Here is a 22,628-nt window from a genome sequence, read left to right on the forward strand (position 1 = left end):
CCCCCGGTGGAGCAGGTGGATGTGGCCTGGAGGAGGCTGCGGCCCATGGAGAGCCCCCGCAGGAGCAGGCCCCGGGCCGGAGCTGCAGCCCGTGGAGAGGAGCCCACGCAGGAGCAGGGGGTCTGGGGGGAGCTGCCGCCCACCCGTGGGGGACCCGTGCTGGAGCAGTTTGCTCCTGGGGGATGGATGGAGCCCGTGGTACGGACCCATATCTGGAGCAGTCCTTGAAGAGCTGCTGCCTGTGGGAAGCCCATGCCGGATCAGTTCGGGAAGGACGGCATCCCGTGGGAGGGACCCCGCGTGGAGCAGGGGCAGAGAGGGACCCTGAAGGAGCGGTGGAGACGAAGTGTCAGGGACTGACCACAGCCCCCATTCCCTGTTCCCTTGTGCTGCTTGAGTGGAAGACGTAGAAAGAGTGGATGGGGGGAAGGTGTTTGTAGTTTGTTTTTAGTTTCTCATTGCTCTAGTCTGCTAGTGATAGGCAATAAATTTCATTAATCTCCCTATGCTGAGTCTGTTTTGCCCATCACGATAATTGCCGAGTGATCTCCCTGTCCTCATCTCAACCCTTGAGCCCTTTCCATTGTATTTTCTCCCCCTCTCCCTTTGAGGTGGGGGAATTAGAGAGAGGTTTTGGTGGAGCTCAGCTGCCTAGCCAGGTGAAACCACCACACATGCACGTGCCTACTTTTCTAACTTCCATTTGGCTTGGTTTCTTTCAGAAGGGCTATGCCTGCCAGCAGAGGCTAGGCTGGAACAAAAAGAAGCAACCAGGCTCATCAAGACCCGCAGGTGGGGACTAACGTGCTAACCAAGCTCCAGCTGAGAGAATGCTGACCAAGTCCAAAAGAGTCAACAAGGGTTCCTTTGCTCTAGGGCTGCACGTGTCAACTAAAGGGGATGTTTTTAACAGGTCTCTCACCATCCCCTTGGCTCCGTGGAATGGTAACAGTAGGACATGGCAGAATGAAGATGCAATGATGTCTGGCCTGCTGGTGGAAACCCTCATATAGCTGGTCAGCTATTGGTGCTGACCCAGAAACGCACAGGTGCTCCACAGCTGACCAGCTTCTTTTCTACTGTCCATTACAGGAACAGATCTATCAGAGGATATTTCTGCAGTGTAGACATGGCCAAAGAACTGGGAAAATAAACGGGAAATTAGGGCAGGTGGCCATAAAAACAAAGCTATCTAAGAAGACTATACATAACCATCTACTGCATCAAACTTCAACCTCAGAAATTATGTAGGTATGTAGCACCTTTCTTATGAGATGATAACATCTGTGAATAACCCTTGCCCTTTCCAAATTTGCTTTCTGTAAAAAATAATTTAAAAAATGACACACTTCTTAATCAGACAGTTTCCCTCACAGTTGAATGGCCTAACTACAGTTGACTTCTTGCTATGGTGGCTAACCAGACAGGCCAACCACCTCGACAGAAATTCTCTCAAAATAAAGTCAGGCCCACATGTAAAATTTCCAGCAGAGTTGCAGTAAGCAGCTCCAGTTGATGATTTAAAAACAGAAGTTGTGGGAGGCAGCAACATGATTTTGCAGTCATTGTATATTTTGTTTAGGGGACTCTTTACAAACTGCCTTTATATAAGGAGCACTTCTCAAGCATTTTACTAGCAGAGAGGTTCTGATGGAGATGTCTTGCTCTAGCAGAAGCCCCCATTTTCTTCTCCACCCCACCCCAAGCAAACATTATCAGATGGGATCAGAAGTATCTTGCTTATTTACTCTTCATCTGGACAGACTCTATTCAACATCCCAGAAACTCCTTCAGAGACGATACGAGGCAACAGTCTACAATGTAGACATGTCAGGTAGTTTTCTAAGGACAACAGCCATCCAGCATCCCCACGCACTTAGAAAAAAAATGGGAAAGGGGAACAAAATCCTTCCCCAGGAAAAATGAGAGGTGACAGGAGATGCAACCTGCTTCCTCCTGCTCGTCTCCCTCACTGTGTTCTCTCTACAGGTGGCTTTGGGGAGCATGGTAGAGGGTGCAAGTTGCGGAAGGAGGAGAAGCTGCATTTCTCACAGCTGAATTATCATGAGCCTGAGCTGAGCTTCATGAATTCACTCAGCCTCCAGCCCAGGGCCAAGTTCAACTGCATCTGAGGTCTAAACAAATGTTTTGCATAGCTGTAATATCATTTTTTATTTCAGCTGAGTCTTTTTCCAAGGCAGGAGCCGATTCCTCCGCTTGGCTGAAGAAAGGCTTTAAGCTGTGTTTGTTAATGTATTAAAAGGGATTTGCTCTGTTAATTTTCACAAATACCAAGTCCCTTCTGTGGGCATATTTATTTGTACAGAAAAAAGAGTGTGATCCATCTAAGGAACACAGAGGCTCTCTTTTTTTCATTGCGTCCAGATGAAGTGATCAAGATCTAAGAGTCGATGGCTCTTATTTCAAGTGGACAAAAGCACAGTGAGATCTAACAACTGGAAACTTAGCTTAGAAATAAGATGCAATTTATTTTATTCATCACAAAGCATTAAGAGCAATTAGCTTCTAGACCAAACTACCACTGAATTACGCCATATCTTCATTTCTGAATTTTTTAATTAAAACTACATGTTTTTCTACAAGGTACACTGTAGCTCTAACAAGCTACAGGGCTGAAGCAGAAATTACTCAGCATAATGCTATGACCTGCATTATGCAGGTCAGGCTGGATGATCTAATAGTCCCTTCTGGCCTTAAATCCTATGAATTATGGATCTAGGGTGCCTTCCCTGGAGAGCTCCAAAATGGCTGCCAACACCAGGGTGTGATCCACTCCTGTACAGCAGCGTGTCCCTCAACATCCCCAAAGCTGTGTTATCTGCATTTGGTGGCCATCTCTACAAAGACGAGCTCTGCCCATTAGGGAATTGAATATTTCAGAAGAACAGCTACCAGACTATGTGGAAGAATTTCCCTTTTACAAAGCAAGAGTGGAGTGGCATTATGAGGCCCTGTAGTCTGAAATCCCTCAGGACTTCTGTCTTCCCTGCAGGAACACCATGCTACCTCAAGATGGATGGCTTGGTGTGATCCTAGCAGAAGCAAGGTGACCCCAGGTAACAATATGGTGGTGAAAAAACCTCTTCACAAAATTTTTTTCTTCACAAAAATAAACAAACTGACAATCTGTCCCACCTTTATATAGTACAGGCAAAAGACAGGAGCAAAGGCCTGGGCCCTCCCAGCTATTGCTAGGCCGGGGAGCACACTGTAAATACGAGAACATGCCCATGCAGACACATTCACACCAGTACTAAAACACAAGTATTGTCATAGTGGAGAATAAAACACTGAGGTGTGGGGTGCTCTGGGGGAACGATTTGCCCCTGAAGATCAACTGGGCACAGAAGGCCCGAAGACCTCCAACGAGGTAACAGTAACGTTCCTGAACCCAAATGGTTTCCAGCAGAGCCAAGAATGGCTTCAGGGGCCTTTTCTGCTTGATGGTGCAGGTTGCTCGACAAAGTCTCTGTACCACCAAATTGGTGCAGAGACAGGCTTAGTGCTTTTAGAGCCAGTTTCCATACTATCTAGACTCTTCAACCACCTGACAGACCTTTCAGATAAAGTAGGGCTGACTGCTCCAGTACAAACCTTAATAGTGAAACAAGTGTGTCAAGGCTTAAAACAATTGTAACTATGGTAATTTCTAAGGGAACCTAATCACTGCAGTATCAGAACTGCTGAAGCGAGGTTTGAGAGCAAAGAGCAGAGAACGACCCCCCAGTGCATCATCCCAGGCCCCTGCTCTAACAGCATGCAACTAGGCTACTGCTCATGCCAAAGCAGCTCACATAGAGTCCCTGGAGGCATCCCTCCACTGCAATCATCAAATCACAAATCTCCTAGGTATAAAGCAACCACAGAATGAGCCTGAATGCTGTTCTGCAAGAGCTTTATCCAAACTTGCTGAAGACAATTTTACCATTAACTGCAACACTTTTCCAATCAAGCCTGTAGCAAGTATTTTCTAATACTCTACTGCATTGTTCTTCACGCCCTTTCTCCCCACGAGCAGTCACACGGCTCTTTAATAGACGGTTTACTACTCAGTCTTACTTTGACCTGGGGTAGCATTTTCAGCAGGCACACATCATGTGAGTAAACCAACAACTTAACAGGCTTGTGATTTGCTGCTACTCTTGTTAAGTAGAACAGAGAGCACTCTCGTTTTCATAAAGCACTGCTACAAAAACACAGCCAAAGAGAAAAAGTCTGGAAGCCTTTGCTCTGATCAGAGAATTTAGCCTTAGGTATGCTATGAACCCTTCTGTAACCAAGTGAAAGAAGAGAGTTGAAGGCCTTTGCTTCATTGCCAAGCCTTTTTATCTCCTTTTTGCAGAGGACTTCCTGCTTCTGGAAAGGACTGGGTCCCATTTCTTATCTGCAGCAGACTGTGCTAGCACTGCATTAGGGGAGTTACAGGGGCATGAGGCAGGTGGGAGCTATAAGAGCATCAACTGGGATAGGGTTTAATGTTTCAGAATCATTGTGCTGAGCTTCTTCAAGGCTTGGGCAAATAAATTGAACATAATGCTAAAAAGTATACTGAAGCACATCTTTAAATGAGGAAGAAAATCCCTCTGAGTTCAACAAAACATGTATGCTTTGTCTCAGCTCCCTTTGTGCAAGGAGGGGGTCATCACCAATATGCCAGTGACATGCTGAATTAGGGACTGTGAAAGGCACAGCTACCACAATAGTGGAGCTCTATAAATGTCTTAAATAAAAACACATGGGCAGACACATGTAGCTGAAGGAGTTTGTACTTCAGTGGGCATAAACACGATATACCAAAATAATTAAATTCGTCCCTCGGAAGTCTCGAAACTGATTGAGTAAAGTCTCCCCATTTCATCCTCTCACATTTTATGTAATTATGATCATTCAATACATCCAGTTTTTGGAAGCATAATAATCTGCAGCTCCTTCTCTTCCCCTTCTGCATCCAAAAAACAGGCAAGAAAAACAATAGCTAAGTCTGAGCAGTTAGGTCCGCAATATGCCACTGGCTTTCCTCCACACAGTTCCCTTTAAGTCAAACCAGCTGATTAGCTCCGAGATGCCTATCTCTGTAGAATCTTTTCCCACAGCCAACAAAAAAGGGGAATTGCTTTTGTGGTTGCCTGAATCAGAACAGCACTTCTGGGATTTTTTCATGCTCTCTCCCTGTACAGAAGAGTCAACATAATAGTGCAACATGACAAGATGTTGAGCCACATCGCAAAGACAACTTGCACACTTTGCATTTTTCCTATTAGAGATGCATCAATGATTCTGGAAGGGAAGAGGGAGAGAGAAGGAGAGAGAAAATAATTCAGAGCAGTCAGGTCCAGCCCCAAAAGCCTTTGTGTTTTCACGTTTGCATCAAAATGGAGTATTACAATACACTGATGATTTGTAACATTCAAGTGTTGTAATAAATCTGGCCCTTTATTAAGACTGTTTTCCTAAGAAAAAAGTACACAAAAACAAACAAACAGAAAACAGACCAAAAGATTACAAACTGCATAGCTTCCTCTACTAGCGACCTCATGCTAAGATGAGCAACGGGGAAAAAAAATAAAACCAAAACTCGCTTTCAGATCCCTCCTCCTAGCTTTTCTGAAAGTTATTCCCTGAGACTGCAGCACCAAAAATTGTAAGCTCCATTTATTTTCTTTACACTAGGAATGGAGAGATGTTAAATTATGAAGGCTTTGAATACATTTTCAGATTTATTTTTTTTTTACTCTGAACTTAGAGCTGATTTTAGAGAGGTTTGTCCAGACTTTTTGATTTAAAAAACATATTTAAAATATATTTAAAAACTCAAGTAGGTGGATATCCATGGAGCTGATATTTCTGAAAATACCTGTAAGAACTACTATAGTAAAACATGCTTCCTTACCAGGTACTTGAGTTAAACTTTATATGACTTTGACCTGCGAGGATGAAAGGGCAACAATTTACTACTAATATTGTCATCCAGAAAGTGGAATGAAGGAAGAAACTATTTGATCAAGAGACAGGACAAGCAAATTCCCTCTCTTAATATTTTGGATGATGAAAAGTTGATTCACTACCAGGGGAAGAGTTTTTGTATTTTGTCTTTTCACGCTTCCAGATTTGGTCTCTCCCCAAAGCCAATGCAAACAGCAACAGCAGCTAGAAACAGAGGGCTCCCTTTCTGTGGTCCCACCTCCGAAAGCAGCCTGCCAGGTGGGCACCTGCTGTAACATCTCCAGTCAGGACTCCCAGATGGCTCCAGGAAGAATGCAGCACAGTGCCTTTTGCTGATATGAGCACCCTAGGTATCTGCTCTGGACCCGATCAACCAGACGGCAAAGCAGAATTTGTGTTATTGCCCAATAACCCAAAGCCTGAGCTTGCAGGTCATCAGGGCCACCACTGTCCTCTATCCCATTTGGATCCTGCAGGGGAGCGGGGACTCTGGAGAGGCTTTGCAGCCCATCCTGTACCATGAACTGTATCTCATGAAGAGCCCCGTGCCTTCTCGCAGCCCTCAAGACTTTTTAATTTGCAGTGAGTGCGAACGGAGTTGTCCATCGCTGAGAAACCCTGTGCCCAAGGTGAGCCTTTCTGGCTGCTCCAGCATACATGAATCCATTCATTCACAAGGTGAAGGCAGTTCATTTTCAGCCTTTTTAATTGTAAACGCATTGTGAGATTATGGGGAAGGAGTGCTGTATGATTTCAAATGGAAATTTGCTTGATAATTATAAATTAGAAAAATATCATTACCCTCATAAAGCATTTAACCATTACACAAACTACTGCTCTATTATTCATACTAACACAATCAACTTAAAGCCTCAAGGCCAGTAAGAAGGTTCACTCTGGGTACTCTTGTTTTCAAGTAAATAACAAAAAGATATTTGGATTAACTTCCCTCTCTCTCTCACACACACACCCCTCAAGCTTTTAAGATTCTGCTAATGAGCATCATGGTTTTAATAACCCATGAATTGTACTGCAGATGTTTGCTCTTAAGGGCCCACAAAACCCATTTGTTGCATGACAACCTATGCCTAGCATCCTGGCAGAGATTATTAGCTTTACCATTTCATTGCCTTTCTGATAGAACTTCTCTAATCCAGTGTATTCTTTTTATAAAGGTCACACCAGGAAAACTTACACATTGCAGAGCTGTATTACCATCTACAAATCAAACCTTGGCTGCAAATCATGAACATCATACCTATCTGAAAAGAGCAAACATATGTACGTATAGCGATATGACAAGCGAGTCCTTCATATCCATCTTGACAATTGATCCAAGTGATTTGCATCCGTTATAAGGACGCAGGAGAAAAAGGACGGGCGGTCACAAATCATCTTCCAATGCAAAGCCCCACTTTAGCCCCAGCAGCACGGTTAGTCTGAGATTTGCCAGACGTGCTTGGCAAGAAAAGGAGAGTATTTTTCAGTAAAAAGGAAAGTAATTGGAGGCTTGTTTGTGAAATACAGCTCAGTGAAGAGCTACCCTCGGGTTGGAATTCTGACTCCTGCACTGAACCAATCAAAACATTTTTCCACAGAAACTTTCCTGCAAAAATAGCTTTTTCTCTGATAAGAATTTAAATATAGAAACTAGGCAAAAGAGAGCTACTTTTTCAGAAGAAGTCACTTTTCAGCCAAACATTTTCTCTTTAGCCTTGCTTTTCATTAAAGCTGTTCTTCCAAACTACTTTTTTAAAGATCTTAAAGTGAACTCTGGAAAGGCTGGGCTTTTGGGGAGGAGAAAGGCTTTTCATTAGATTTTCTTTTTTTAAAAAAGAACAAAGAGGTTGATAATTTCTCAGAGAAAAATCCTTTACACTCCCACTAGCTTCACTATCATCTTTTTTCTGATTCAAAAGAGATTAAAAAAAAAAAAAAAAAGCTAGTCTCCATGCTCTTCATACTCCTTAGAAGTATATTTTTGAAAAAAAGATGCTTTAAGTTAGCCCAAACTGCTACTTCTAATCAGCAGTCTGGGGCCCAGACCTGATCTCAGTTCTTTCAGTAAGATTTCTGAGATGGGCTCTGCTGATGTCAAGGAGTATTTTTGTCACTTGGTTCCTCTGGGACCAGGACAGGGAATAAGGGAGATGCATTTTAGACATTTCCAGTCTGGCGCAAGAAATTAATTGAAGCAACAAAGTTGGGAGCGTTCACTCTGCAGCTTCAGCGAGGGCAGCCAGCACATCCTTGGGATTACTGGGTCCATAGGACCCAAGTCTTGTGGACACTTTTGGGCACGTGAGAGGGACAGGAAGAGAACTTGTGTGCAAGTCACACCTACCTGCATGCAAAGCTCAGGGAGAAATATGCTTGGCAGATACAGCAAGCTCTTTCCTCCAGCTGCCTCAGGAGAGCCCATCAGCCTATGCCCTCTTTTTCATGGCAGCAAAATGCCATCGTCTTGGCAGGGGACTGTTGGGTTCTGACCACAGCAGAGCTGGAGAAACTTCTCCGCAAGGCCACCAGCTGGGTGCTGGGAAAATCCCTGCAAAAGCAGCAACATACTGCTGAAAGGGGCATGACAACGAGCATGGGATTTGTCTTTTATTAACTACGGTAAACTCAGCATCTCCTCTGTAGCTGGCTGGGGTGGAGTCCTGAAAATCTAATAAAATGGGAGCCGAGCATTGCACCATGTTGGAAACCATGTCCTCGGATCACCCTTTGGTTGCGTTTATGTATTTAGGCTGTGTGCAAAGTTCGTGGCAAGCTGCCAATTATCAATCATAGAAAGAGTTTGTAGTGTTAACATTTCTTGTAATACATCGTGCATAGAGACACACTACACTGTTTTCATAAGCAAACGGATGTAGCCTGAATCCAGGAATGAGGTAATTACTTCTTCAACAGAAACGTACATTCAGTAACCTGAAAGGGTGGAAAGGTGAGAACGAAGCAATGTAAGTCCTTACGGACCCATAAAAGATCCCAGGGGGTAAATCACAGGCAAGGGGCAATCAAACAAGAAGGTTCTCCTGTGTAGAGAACAGGAACAGGGCGACCAGAGTAATTTTTCTAACAGTCACCTTTAAGAGGCAACAAAAAGCACTCCAGAATATGCCAGCCCTTGCAGCAGCAGCTAATGAACTACCCTAAAGAGCTAGCTGGGTTGCAGGAATAGCTAAAAAGAAAAAACATATATATTTTTAAGTACAATCTTAATTGTTTTATTTTATCTTTTATTAACTTTATTCTAGTATCACATGTCTACACTCCTAAGTGGACATCCTTTATCCCTCAGTCTCATCTAGTAAAAAACGCTGACTCTTGAGTAATGCGAAGCAACAAGAGTTTCCATTCCTACTGGGCTGGAATCAGAGGATTAGCATGCTTTTGCAATAAACAACAGCTGACAAAAATACTCCCTGGGGTATCATGAAAGTAGCAGCACAGACTTCCACATAGCTACTAGGGCAGAGAGGAGGAATCCTGCTCCAACAACAGTAAGGCGTGGAGCCTGCCTGACATGCAGTAGGAGAGCAGGAACAAACCTGAGCCTCACTGGTATCCAGCAAAAGCTTTGAAGCCTTTCTGCCTCACAATAAAAATCCCATAACAAAACCCCCGTATGATACAAGCCCAGGGCACGTACCTGAGGGAGCCCAGGGCGGGAGGAACACTACCACCATGGAGAAAGAAACCAGGAGGGTCCCAGCTGTCCCACCTCTTGGGCTCAGCCGGCAGGCAGCTCTGAGGCAGACCTTCATCCCCCAGCTGCCTCCCATCATCTTCCAAGCCCTGTGCCTAAACAGGCCACCTGAAGCCTATAGCCCAGGGATGCACTGTTTGAACTGCTCACAACCCAGGGGGGGAATGACAGCTGTATTTTGGCCAGACCCGGCTGAAAACCCCCACCTTGTGTGCAGCAGGTGGAGCACAAGCAGCAGACACTAGTGCCAGGCTGGGCACGTTGGAGGGCTGGATGTGCAGAGCACTGGGATCAGGGCCACAGTCCCCAAGCCTGCACGCGAGTTGGCTTGCCCTTGCAGTTCAAGCACGTGAGCCTATGTAACTCAGCTCCCCTGACATCGGTGCTACTGTAGGGATTTACACCAGGCAAGGCACTGGTCCTGTTCTTCCCCACAGCTCAGAAGTCTTCATATTTGCTGAGGTTGGGGTAGGGGGCAGGGACATGACATCAGCATCCTGAAATGTTTAAACAAATGGAGGCAGCAGCATTTTGAAGTACTGCTTGTTTCCCTAGAGGCTTTGCCAAAAAAAAAAAAAAAAAAAAAAAAAAAGAAGGCGTGACTTTTTAAAAAAAATGCTACATTGGAAAGTTTGAAATAAAAACATCTGCTTTCGCTGACTTTCCTCGGTGCAGCCAGGCTGGACTGCCTAATCCTCGGGTAGCAGTGCTGATAAATACTGTTCAGACAGGCAGGTTAGATCAGATTTTCCCATGAGCTCATTCAGGACGGTTAGCTTTCATGGGCAGGCGTGTTGTTATCTCTTTTAACTGCCAGCACTTGAAAGCCAGCCCTGGTTTTCAAAGAGTCAGTCCTGAGGAGGAGGAGGAGAAGGAGGAGAGTATCTTTCATCGCGAACCTGACATGGGTGAAGCCGAGGTTTGGCTGACACCACAGGAGAAAATATCACTCACTGTCACGCAGAGCCAGGCTGTTTTTGACAGTGATGAGCCTGCTGCAGGGCACCTCAGGGGCACCTTGGGGTTCTCACCCAGGGGAGTGCAGCAGCAGTGGGTATGGAGCTGACCTTCTGCACACCTGAGTGCATCCCAGCACGCCGGGGAGTGGGTCTGCCCATTGCAATTCCTTACTCTAGGAGCTCCAGAGAGAAAGGACGTGCTCCTTTGCACATGTGTTGCTCACAATACTGGACGAGCTGCAGTTGTTAACACCAAAAGGCAGCAATGCTTCCAGCTGGCCTCTTCCTGGCCCTCAGGTGTGCTCATCCCAGCAGCGTGGTCGCCTCCACGGGTGGTTACATACCCTCAGCTAGAAGGCACATTACAAAGAAAGGAATTACCTGCCACAGAAACAACATGAAGGTGAAATATCAGTAGAGCTTAAATACAGGAGTACAACTGGTCAGAAGACAGCTTCGGCAAGCCTGTGTCTGACAAGAAAGTGTTAACCTAAATCGTATCTATCAGGAGACGTAGAAAATTTCTTCCAGTTCTGCTGCTATTCAGTTTCCCAAGAAGCATGGCTCCAGTGATGAGCAAACGATCATTACAGGAGTGTTTCAACAGAAAGAGATAACAGCAAAAACACGTCTGCAAGCTCACGGGGAAAAACAAGTCCATCAGAGCCAAAGGTGGAGAAGTCCCACAAGGAGAGCCGATTAAAGAGCATTTTGAAGAATATTATGTAAGCCCCGATGTCTGACATTACCTCAGCATTTGCCCCATGTACTGTCCTCATGCTGATCTTCGTAACATCCTTTGTAGCTGTGGGCCGTGAGCTGCCATTCCTGTCAAAAGGCATTTTGTGACAAACGTGCTGTGGGCATTTGACGGATGTGTCAGAAGTGCCCAGAGAAGTGGGAGGGAGGTGACATTACTGCTATTGCAGGAAAAAAAAAAAAAAGTGCAGATGATGAAAACTGCAACTGTGTAAACAGCATTTCTGTTGAAAGCAAAAGCAAACACCAAACCAAAAAGTGGTTTATCCTGGGAGGCAAACATATAGAGCGAAGCCCAGGGAGTCTGCGTGCTCTGCTGGTGGTGCACCTGAGGAGATCATCACAGAGCCCAACCAAGGCCTACTGCCACCCAGCAGAACAGGACCGTGGGCCTTTTTGCTTGCTTGTCCTTCCTTGGGGCGGTCCCACGTAACCTGTGGTGTCAGCCCAGCTGGGATCAATGTCCTTCTGTCAGGGTTTGTTGTTGCCCAGCGAGGAAGGAAAACCTCATGTCTTAGAGTCTGGAGAGGAAGGCCTAGACTTTTGCCTTCACCAGCAAAGAATTCATCCCACTGAAGGTGCCACTGGCAGCTGTCCACACCAAAGAGCTCTTAATCATGGCCTCCTTGAAGAAAAGAAGTAATTACAGCTGGGCATTGAGGAACTGCCTGCAACTCGTGTAGCCAAGCCCCAACTGCAGGCCCCAAGTGGCTGAGGGAACCCCTCGCAGAGGTCAGACCCCAGGGACAGAAGCTCCCTTTCTTTTCCAGGCTCCCTCCGTCCCAAAAACATGAACTGAAGTTCAGGTTTTCAGGGCATCCTGCAGATGTTAAGGGAGTCAGTAATGAGGAGCGGGATTGGCTTTGTTTTGGCCAATTTGGACCACAGGGTTCAGAGGGCTGCATCCCCAGAGGCAGTATTTGCCTAAGGAAAGGTGATTTGTGGAGATGATTTATACCAGGGGCACCAATTTTCTTTAATCTCAGCTGCCAAGGGCTGCAGGAGGGGAAGGTCAGGCAGGTAGAGGCCAGGATCGTTAGCCTAAGGAGGCTAATGTCCTAAGGAGAAAAGACCTACTCCACTGCACTCTGCCTTTCTCTCTCTCGAAGGTGACTTCAGCTCAATTCAAAGGAGTCTCAGAGGTATAAGTACCAGAAATAATTGAATTTCTACGAGCCTGATGAGACACAGTGGTCCGGGAGAACAAGAGATCCCAGGAAAGAGCTGGTGGCCAAGAGTGGGCACAGCCATGTGGTGGGTCAGCAGATGCCACCCGCCTGCTGTCCCTTGCCTGGGCTCCCAGGGGATCAGGCACAGGCACAGCCTTGCCCAGAAGCCCTGGCCCTACCGGGTCTTCTGCTTGTGGGAGAGCTGCTCTCTTTTTCTTGCTCTCACACGGAAAAGGGATGACAGCACCCAGCGTCTCTCCCACCACACGCTTTGGTGTGAAACATCTTTGTGCAGAGCCAATGCCTCAACCAGGTGATGCATACGGTGGTCAGGGTGATGAGTCCAGCCTCCTCCAGGAAGGGCTGCCAGCCCAGGCGTCCAGTCTTCTCAACGGCGCAGGGAAGAGAAAGGCTTGGACTAGGTAGCAGCGTGCCCAGAAGTATCTATCCTGAGAGGATGTGGTGATCCAAAGCATCATTGCAATACCCTTGAGAATTAAAGGAGTAAAAGGTAGCATTTGCAGACCATATGTGTCAAAGCTGAAGCATATGGGATTATCTTTGAATTATGCATAGGGGGGAAATAAAAAGAAATTGATCTCATGATAATACAATACCTAGCAATATAATGTCAAACAGTACAGAAAGTGCTGGGGAGGGCAAACAATTTTTAGAGTTTTTTTCCTTGACTGTTTTCTTCTTGCAATTGAAACCTGAGGAGGCAATCCTGTACTTACACAAACACTTAAATATGTTGATAGTTCACATGAGCTATCAGAGAGACAGAGACAACCTGGCATGTTGGCCAGGGGGGTTGGTTTCCGTGCTGGAGATGCAGACTCGATATCAAATTCCATTTCTGTAGTTAAGTAAACTTGATGCAGAAATATCGGGTAGATGACCACAGCAGTCCTTCAAGCGTTACAGGTAATTCATCAGTCAAAAAATGGGAGTAAGCTAATCGCTTTCAGTTATAACTAGATAGGTTTCATGTGGTATCTGACAGACACCTGCAGACTCACCAGTTCTCCAGGTCTATTGATGAAATTACAAACAAAGAGTGGGGAAGACAACAAAAATCCTTCATCTTTCTTCTGTGTATCACAAAGCAAAGAAGGAAAAAACAAACCAAACAAAAACAAAAAAGCAAACAAACTGATGCAAGCCCTTCTTTCACAGCCCATTTTACAGATTTCTTCAATTAAAACAGACCCCACAAGTGAGTAAGGACCTCCATTAGAAGACATGCAGTTTCTGTCATTTCTGACACAACTTACATAAGTAAGTTTGCTTTCCTTACGGTTCTTGTTCCTGTGCATAGCTGGTGTAATTGCTCTTACTGAGCAGCGGGGCATTTTTCTTTGTGGAAAAAATCAATAAATATTTAATTCATAAATGTAAGAGAGGTGATGAGCAAAAATATTCAACTAATAAAGATAAATGGCTTTTGTACTCATGAAGGCTTCTTATTAAACAGCCAGTAGAAAAAATGTCCCTGCTGGGCAAAGAGAACAAAATAAATTGTAGTCCTTATACTGCAAACACAGCATTAAGAAAAAAAAAAAAAAAGAAAAAAGAAAAGAAAACAACATTAATGCATCATTAAGGTTGAGCATTTAAATCTACAGAAGCCAGCACAAACATGAAGGAAGGTTCCTGTGGCAACGTTAATTGGGACTTATTGTGGACTGTGTTATTGATGATTGCATACATTTAGTTGCATAAACAAATTGCCAAAGCTGTATCCAACTGGAATGCAAATGAGGGATGTGCAGCCATGTGGCTTCTCCTGTGCTGAGAAACCCACCAGGTAACAAATTTAGCAGGCACAGCTGATAGGTTGCCTACAGCTACACACACACACACACACACACATACATAGGCATGTGTGTAAGCCAAAGGCCAAAAAAAAAATAACGCAAACCAGGCTACCAACTCTTCAGAATACATTTTCCAGTTATTTGTGTTTATTTGCAGGCAAGTTAACAAAGACTGTGGCTAAGAATGCATTCTTTTAGTGAACACATAGTTTAATTTGCTTCATCTGTTGTATCTGCAAATGCTAAAACATGACAAGAATGTAACATTCCCAGAGTCGTAAAGTACTTCTATTTAGTCATTTCTATGGCCAGATGAAAACTTTGTGTTATTTCGTGTTCTGTATTGCCAATAAAGCTGCAGCTGAGCTAACACATCCCAGCCCCTCTGCCTGTTTTCCAAAGCAGAATGTCCTGGGGACATATTCTCCAAATTGCCTGCGAATCTCTGGAACAACACAAAAACAACCCACAGAAAGACCCCATCCATCCTGGCTGGCTCATCCTAGGGCTATGCTGGAAAGGCCAGCATCTGTCTCAGCTCCAGCAAATATTATTATTACACAATATCGGCAGAGACGATCAAAACCTGGGAAAGATCCTTTAAACAATGCTGCGGGGGTTATTATGGGAATTGCTGCCTTTCCCAAAGACCCCAGCTGAGATCAGGTTCCCACTGCACCCATTACAGAGGCAGCAGTAGGAAATTGCCTCTCATGTCCAGGCAGGCTATTAACCTTGCGGAAAAAGGGTAAAGTGTGGGTCATCCTGTCAAATGACTCCCATCTCACAGGTGAAGTGGTGATGTGTGCTGTACCTCCTACCAAAGGCTGCGGATTTCAGTGGGAATTATGGTGTTGTGAAGTTTTGTTCACGATGAAATCAAGTGCAAAGAAGTGATCCCAGACACTTCATCAAGTTGCCCGAGGTCACATGCTGTGACAGCAACCAGAACAGAGTCCAGAGCTGCCCTTTTCCCTACCACTAACCTGCCTCTTTCCACCTCCTTGCGCCTCTTCTTTTATCAGAAAAATAATGGCATTGCTCATGAAGCGCTGCATCCTCATTGCTGCTTTTGTTTCCAAGTACCCCAGCATCAGAGCATAGGGTGAGACAGATAGCAGGGACATTTTGCTTAGATGATTTAACTAATCTCATGGAAATGTACTCAACAGTCTTGGTACACATCGTGCTTTCACCTACATAATGGCCAAGCCAGTTGAATATTGTTTTTTCCAAAGATAATAGCATTTTATGCATTGTTCCTTAAAGCTTTTTGTGCTCACGCACTTAAAAAGCAGCTTCAGCTGAGGAATAACTGATGTCAGTATACTTTGTCTCTGTCCAGGTAATTGTGTGTCCTCCTCCCATGTTAGCTGAAGAGATTGTGATGATGATAGGACATCATTAAGATGTCTATTTTTTTTCCCTATTTTTACTTTCAGAATATGAAATGGAAAACTGCAGTTAAACATTTATCATTACATCTTTTCTGGCTTATATGAGAAACGCTGGCTGCCTCCATTATCACGCATGTGAGAAGCAGGAAGAATTTTGCAGGCAAGACAAAACATAGAACTGGTTGAAAAAGAAAACAACATACCTTCCTCTTCTGGTATGATTCTGTGTGATTTACTGATTTCTGAATTGTCTGACTCCAGAGGAACTAAAAATATATAGTTTCCTTTTAGTAAAAAAAGCAAACCCAAAGCATTTGATAATGCTAATGGAAGAGCATGGTGCCTTTACTCAGCCGGGCAGCTGGACTCTACCACAGTCCCTCTCTCCTCCACCTCAAAGGAAAAGGGAGAGAAAGCATGATGGAAAGGGGTGGAGGGTTGAACTAAGGACAGGGAGATCACTCAATGATTATCGTCATGGGCAAAACAGACTCAGCATAGGGAGATTAATGAAATTTATTGCCTATCACTAGCAGGCTAGAGCAGTGAGAACTAAAAGCAAACTGAAAACACCTTCCCCCATCCACCCTCTTCTACATCTTCCCCCCAAACAGCGCAGGGGAATGGGAAGTGGGGGCTGCGGTCAGTCCCTGACGCTTCATCTCTGCTGCTCCCTCACGGTCCCTCCCTGCCCCTGCTCCCCGTGGGGTCCCTCCCACGGGATGCCGTCCTTCCCTGAACTGAGCCTGCGGGGGCTGCCCACAGGCAGCAGCTCTTCAGCAACTGCTCCCACATGGCTCCGTATGACACCCTGCAGACCCTTGCAACTACATGAAAACAACAAAATTTTGGGTCACGACGTACCTGGGTGATGCTTCAACGCAATAAAGAACGCTATAGCGAATGATACCCGTAGCAAACATTATCTTGCAGGAGTTTACAAATAAGAATGGAATTGAATTCATTTCACAGTAGTTTTGCAAAGGCGCCTAGGGATAACAGGCTAGGCCTGTAGAGCCTGGAGAAGGCTGAGAGGGGATCTTATCAGTGTATATCGATATTTTAAGAGCATGGGGGCCAGACCCTTTTCAGTGGAGCCCGGTTACAGGATGAGAAGCAGCGGGCACAAAGTGAAACAAGGGAAGGTCCATCTGAATATGAGGAAAAACTTTACTGTGAGGGGCACAGAGCACTGGAATAAGTTGCCCAGAAAGGTTGTGGAGTCTCCTTCCGTGGAGATACTCAAAACCTGCCTGGACGTGGTCCTGGGCTAGGTGCAGTAAGTGACCCTGCTTGAGCAGGGAGGGGTGCACCAGGTGTCAGGCAGGCAGGAGCTTCCCCCTGGAAATGTGCCTGAAGGCTCCCAGTCAGGAGCTACTGGTGATTCTTCCAACCAGACAGGAGACCTCTTCCTCTGAACGTGGAAGCAGGGAAGCCCCAAAAATGTTGAGAAGGTTTCTCCTTAACACTAGAGAAGAGAGCAAGGGTGAACCTCAGACTGACCCCCACCACCTCCAGGCCCCGAGGACCTCGGCAGCCCTCCCACAGACTCCCCGTGTTGTGGCAGCACAGTAGTGCAGAGACCAGGCCCTCTCCTCCCCCATGCCTCGGGGCACAAGTGATGGCACCTCCTCATGCTCCAGGGACAGGGGTAGGTGTAGGAGATGGCCCCTGAGAAGGGCTCCCACAGCACTTGATCGTCAGCAGGGCTTTTATTGACTGCTGGGAGACCTGGCGCTGCCTGGCCGTGCCTCCATTGCCAATCTGCAGGATGTCTGGGTGCTTTGCCCCCTCTCAGCTGCTGTCAGCATGGGGGGCTGCACCACTTGCAGGCAGCCCGGTCGGTGGCAGGGGGTAGTGGAGGCCCTGCCCCTCCGGAAACACTGCTGCCACCATCTTGTGGCACAGGGAGCCCAGGCATAGGATGAGGAGGGGGCTGGAGGGCAGGCCCTGTGCCCAAGGGGCAGCCTGTCTCTCTGGCAGTCAATAATGGCCAGGGAGAGCCATCCCCAGGAAAGGGGCCCTCTGCCCCCCGACCCTCCTCCTTCCTCGTGAGGGCGTCTTTCAGGCCACAGACACCTCTCCCAACAACAGCCGCGTTTGGCCATGCGTTGGCCACCATCACAGAGGCTTGCTGATGTCACAGTGGCACCTGCCCCCCGTATTGTTCCGAGCCCTATAAAAGGCCCCTGCGCAGGGCCTGCCACTCGCTGAGCTTCCAGGCCTCTGACGATACCCATCATGGATGGCAGGAAGAGGACCTGGGGCAAAGGCTGCCCATCCTTGCATGGGTCTAGAGAGGATTCGTTCCTCAAACTAAAGAGAATTCGGCCACAGCTTGTGACGAGGAAGCAGAGGAGGACCGGTGCCTGGGGCAGAAGAGCAGTGCCCTGTGCTGCGACTCGTGATGTGGAGGCCATGGAGGTGGATCCACCTCCAGATGAAGATCCCATGGAGGTGGATCCACCTCCAGATGAGCCAATGGAGGTGGATGCTCCACCCCAGCTGAGCTGGCACAATACCACCGTGCCCAGGCTCGTTACCATCAAGTCCCACTGGCAGCATCGCAGGAGCACCCGACCTGCTCCGTATTCACGGCCCGGCCTCCGCGCCTCAAAATAGCTGAAAGGCCGTCCACAGCCATCCTGCTGGCTCGCCTGCAGGGTGGCCTTTTTCCCGTCCCCCATCCTCTATCCCCTACCCCCACCTCGTCCAGAGGTGTCATCCCTTCTGCACGGAGTCCTGAGGAGTGGGCAAGAGGGGACTTGGCTTCCTCTGGGATGCTGCACCAGGACGGCAGAAGGAACCCCTCAGAGAGCCACGGTGGACCTTGGGACCTGGAGCCCGGTGATGTCTCCGTCTGAGGACAAGAAGGCTGCCCCATGGCTGCTTGAAGAGGAAGCCGCACCTTCCATGGCAACGCAAAAAGAAGAGCAGCAGATCAGCCAAAACTGTCAGGGAGACGGCTGCTCCTCTGAAGAAACAGAAGACTTCAGGTCTGCCGGGAAGAAGTGCTGGAGCGCAGCGTCACTGTTCATTCAGAGAAGAATGAATAAGAGCTTCATTAGGACCTCTTCCAAGACCAGGCAATAAATAGCAATAAAAAAATAGTAATAAAATAATAAAAAATAAAAATAAAAAAAAAAAAAAAACCAGAAAACCTCTTTCCTCTCTTATTTGGGGACAATTTAGTAACTGCGTCTGGACTCCTGCATCCTGTTCTGGTCTCCCCAGTACAGGAAAGGTACTGGTGGGTGTGGAGTGGGCCCAGCTGATGGCACTGGAGGGAGTGGGGTGCCGGGGCACACAGCATACAGGGGCAGGCTGAGGGAGCTCCTGTGGTCAGCACAAAGGGGAGAAGGCTCAGGGGTGGAGCTGACAGCTGCCTCCAGCTGCCTGCTGGGAGCGTGTAGAGAAGATGAAGCCTGAGACTTCTCAGCGGAAAGGCAAGCACCCCCAAAGGCCACGCTTGCAGATGGAGACATCGCACATCGCAGTGGGGAAAAAAAAAAAAAAAAAAAAAAAAAAAAAAAAAAGATTGTCTCTGGTGCACTATCTACAACAGACCTCTTCATCTATTGGCTTCCATGGACTTCGGGAAAATCCTACAGATTTTGGTGGTTGCTGTCTTACATCCAAGGTGTGTGTATTGCAGGGACGTAAAATCTATTTTGGTGTATTAAATGGCCATGGAGAAAGTTCTAGGCCCCCCTCCCCTCTGACCACAAAAATATGGCTACTTTCATAAGGAGTTGTATGTAATGCTGTTTGATCACTGTTCGCTGTCTTTTAAGCTGTTTCCATTATAAGCAGAAAGTGGTGAGGGATTCAGGTATTTTTTATGCAATCCTGTTGATTCTGCACAAAAGAGAGAAAGTACAAAAGCCCTGAAGACAGAATCAATTCAGAGATAATTTCCTTATTATTTTCTAGCTAGCACTCAAGCCTGTAGAGAGACATTTCAGCCATTATCTCGGGATCCTATTTCCAACTTTTTTTTCTGGCTGTCTCCTGGTTACTCCAGAAAATGCACACTCCAGGAACAGTATCTTATTTCTTAGATCTGAATTTGGACCCTAGAATTTTTTTTTTCAACATCCCTTTCTGTTTTTTGTTAATCATCCAGGGCTGGTGTTTTAGGGGTTGAATCCACTCATTTCCATTTTTATTCAAAAAAGGGAGATTACTGGCTTCCTGCATATCTCCTGAAAGACACCTTCACTTTGCCATGCTTCAATAAAGCTTCACCTGACCAGCATCAACCTCAGACGTATTTTAAGAGATGATATTAGCAGAAATAAAGAGAAAAAAAAGGTCAAAAATCATCCCAAAAAGCAAAGAACATGCAACAGTGGTGTACACAGGTTAGTGCTAATGTAAAAGGGCACAGGGATCATTGGGAAGGTTTCATGCTCGAGAGAATGCAAAGTAGCCGTTGTGTTTATGGATCTGCTGGAGAGGGAAGCGGTAACTCAACAAGCATGTTTCTGACAGGGATATAAACTCACATATTCTCCTTTAAAAAAGTTAAAAGGAGAAAGCAGTGGGCTTCAGCTGTAGTTCTGGCTTGCTAAATTTCACCTAGGCACATGAAACTTGAAGAAAGTTTGTTACACGGAGTCCAAACACAACTTCATCAGAACGACCCCGATTCAGACCTTCAGCTTTTAATAACACCCATGGTTCAGAGCAGCTTTTTTCACCTGCAGCTTCAGGAACTTCCAAAAATATTGCCAGAAAGGAGCTTGTGATGAAGCAAAGTTAGAGGTTCTCTGGTTGGTTGCATAAGGTGGGTGCAGGACGAATGGTGGAAGGGAGTTTAAAGATACTGCAAAACAAAAACATTTTGTTGCTGCTGTTGGGTTTAGGTTTTTCTTGGCCTCGTTCCCTTTCCAATTAAGCCATTTAGTGAAAGCAATATTTGGCCAAAGCAGAACGAGATTTTCACTGAATAACAATAAAATATTTAATATGTTTATGTTCCCCCAAATTAAAAACAAAACAGAACAAAACGCTGTTCTGAAACGGGCAGCTAGGTTAGCCTTTTGCTGAAATACCTCCCTTTTTTGTCCCTAGCCTGAGGAAAGCCAGCCAACTGACAGCTGAGGATGCTCCATCCACGACAAGCTCTGATTACTCTTGCTTACTGCCGCCACCCTGACACGGATGCTCCACACGAAAGTTTTTCCCTTTTGTAAGCTCCCTTAGCCAGACTCAGGTCCTCCGGGTCCCGTAAGCACAGGTCTAATTAAAGTGCACGAGCAGTTTCCTGAACTGAAGAAAGGGCCCGACTCTGCTCCACTGCAGTCAGCAGAGCCAGGTTGTTTGAAGGTAAGCACATGCTTAAGTGCTCGGCTGGATTTTTGCCGAAACCGTCAATCTTTTATAGTTAATCATTTATCACCTTGCTTATGTGCTGGTAGTCATGCTTCAGCGTGCAAATATGTAAATTGCTTTCATAAAGCTCCACGCGCTGAGCACAAATAATGCTTCCTCAGCCCTTTGCAGGAGTTCTCCCGTCCTGTGACATCTCAGATAGATCAAACAGCACTTAGGGCTGGCAAGGAAGTTACTGCTCCGTTAATTAAACAGAATCATTACAGCGTTCCTAGTCTTAATAGCGAGGCGCATTCGCAGGCTTGCAAAATAAACAAATAAATAATGCCATTTAGCTCTCACCTGACGAGCATCACGCACTTCACCTTAAGGAGCATGTACATCAATCCATCTTACGCACACCGCCACCAGAAAGAGTGAGGATGGGAGCAAGCTGTCAAATGCATGATGAGCACATGTGCATAACTGTGGCACAGATTAAGTTAAATAACGTTTATTTATTGTGAGTGAGGGTATTCACGATGTATCACAAGGTAATTCTCCCAAACATCAGCGACCGTTTTAATTTTTCCTTCTGTTGCTGACGTTAATTGCTGTGAACCACGGCGGATGTCACCTCCGCTTACCTTCGCTGGCTTGCTTCCTCTGTAGGAAGCTTGCAGCTCCCATGATTTTTCACAAATTAAAATCGCCACGAGGAGAGAAAATAGAGGTGAAGCCATTCGCTCCCGATACATTGTGTTGGAGTGATAGGTAGCAGTGGTGCCTTGCTGATACAGAGCCTTAAAAACGCCATCAGTTGCACTTCTGTGGATTGCAGAGCCAGTTATTCTGCGCTCTCGCCCGTGGGGCCTTGCACGCATCCGCTAACGAAAAGGCTGCTTTTCCCCAAACATCACACGCTTTTGCGAGAAATGAGTACCGTGAAGGAAAAATGTCAGAGTCCATTCCCCGGCTCCGTAGAGCAATTTCAGTAAGAATTTATCCTCTGCCAAGCAAACTGCCTGAAAAATAAATGCATTCAGCCACTTTCTCTAAGAGGAAGTTTGAGCACTTCTCGACGTGAGTCATATTAAAATGAATGAATGCTGCCAGCTGGTCTCCCAAGCATTAATTGAAAAAAAAAATCAAACCCCAAGATTTAAGAATCATGTAAAAAAAAATCCAGAACAAACAAACAAAAGAACTGAACAAACCCCTTGGGCTGCAGGGAGGCGCTGGTCCTGGCCAGGAGTAGGCACAGGGTGGGGATGAGGCCAGGGGGGAGACCGCCACGCACCGCACTCAGGGGCAGAGTTTAGGCAGGGTTCACTGTGAGACTGTTTGGGGACCAGCAGTGAAATAAAGCCCCCGGAAATAGAGGAGTCTTGGACAGTGTTTTGGAAGGCTTGCATTGGATTTAGGTCCTGGATAAAGATTTGGCTGTCATCCCAAATACTAGGAGGTTTTCCTTCAGGATTTCATTCTCAAAAAATGACCTGTGTGCTTTGTTTCTGCTTTCTGCTTTAAAT

At 46.1% G+C, this 22,628-nt stretch overlaps 1 protein-coding gene across 2 annotated transcripts; it reads right to left on the reverse strand.

Moving 5' to 3' along the window:
• Nucleotides 1–9,016: 9,016 nt before the first annotated feature.
• On the reverse strand, nucleotides 9,017–22,485 carry LOC106039926 (uncharacterized). Of its 2 annotated transcripts, XM_066992528.1 has the most exons (4): nucleotides 21,460–22,485; nucleotides 11,723–18,810; nucleotides 11,385–11,463; nucleotides 9,017–11,016 (listed from the first exon to the last, which is right to left on the reverse strand). In XM_066992528.1, the coding sequence occupies exon 2, from the start codon at nucleotides 18,465–18,467 to the stop codon at nucleotides 17,493–17,495; it is 975 nt and encodes a 324-aa protein (XP_066848629.1). In that variant the 5' UTR covers nucleotides 18,468–18,810; nucleotides 21,460–22,485; the 3' UTR covers nucleotides 9,017–11,016; nucleotides 11,385–11,463; nucleotides 11,723–17,492. The 2 variants fall into 2 exon arrangements, with proteins under 2 accessions (XP_066848629.1, XP_066848630.1); XM_066992529.1 differs by lacking the exon at nucleotides 21,460–22,485 and having other exon boundaries at nucleotides 11,723–21,453.
• Between the last annotated feature and the right edge of the window lie 143 nt (nucleotides 22,486–22,628).

This window comes from Anser cygnoides, chromosome 2 (assembly GCF_040182565.1).
Source record: "Anser cygnoides isolate HZ-2024a breed goose chromosome 2, Taihu_goose_T2T_genome, whole genome shotgun sequence".
Lineage (NCBI taxonomy): Eukaryota > Metazoa > Chordata > Aves > Anseriformes > Anatidae > Anser > Anser cygnoides.

What these genes read in the sequence shown, in the direction of transcription:
- LOC106039926 (XM_066992528.1), bottom strand. Translation starts at nt 18,467, where the DNA reads ATGGGGGACGGGAAAAAGGCCACCCTGCAGGCGAGCCAGCAGGATGGC.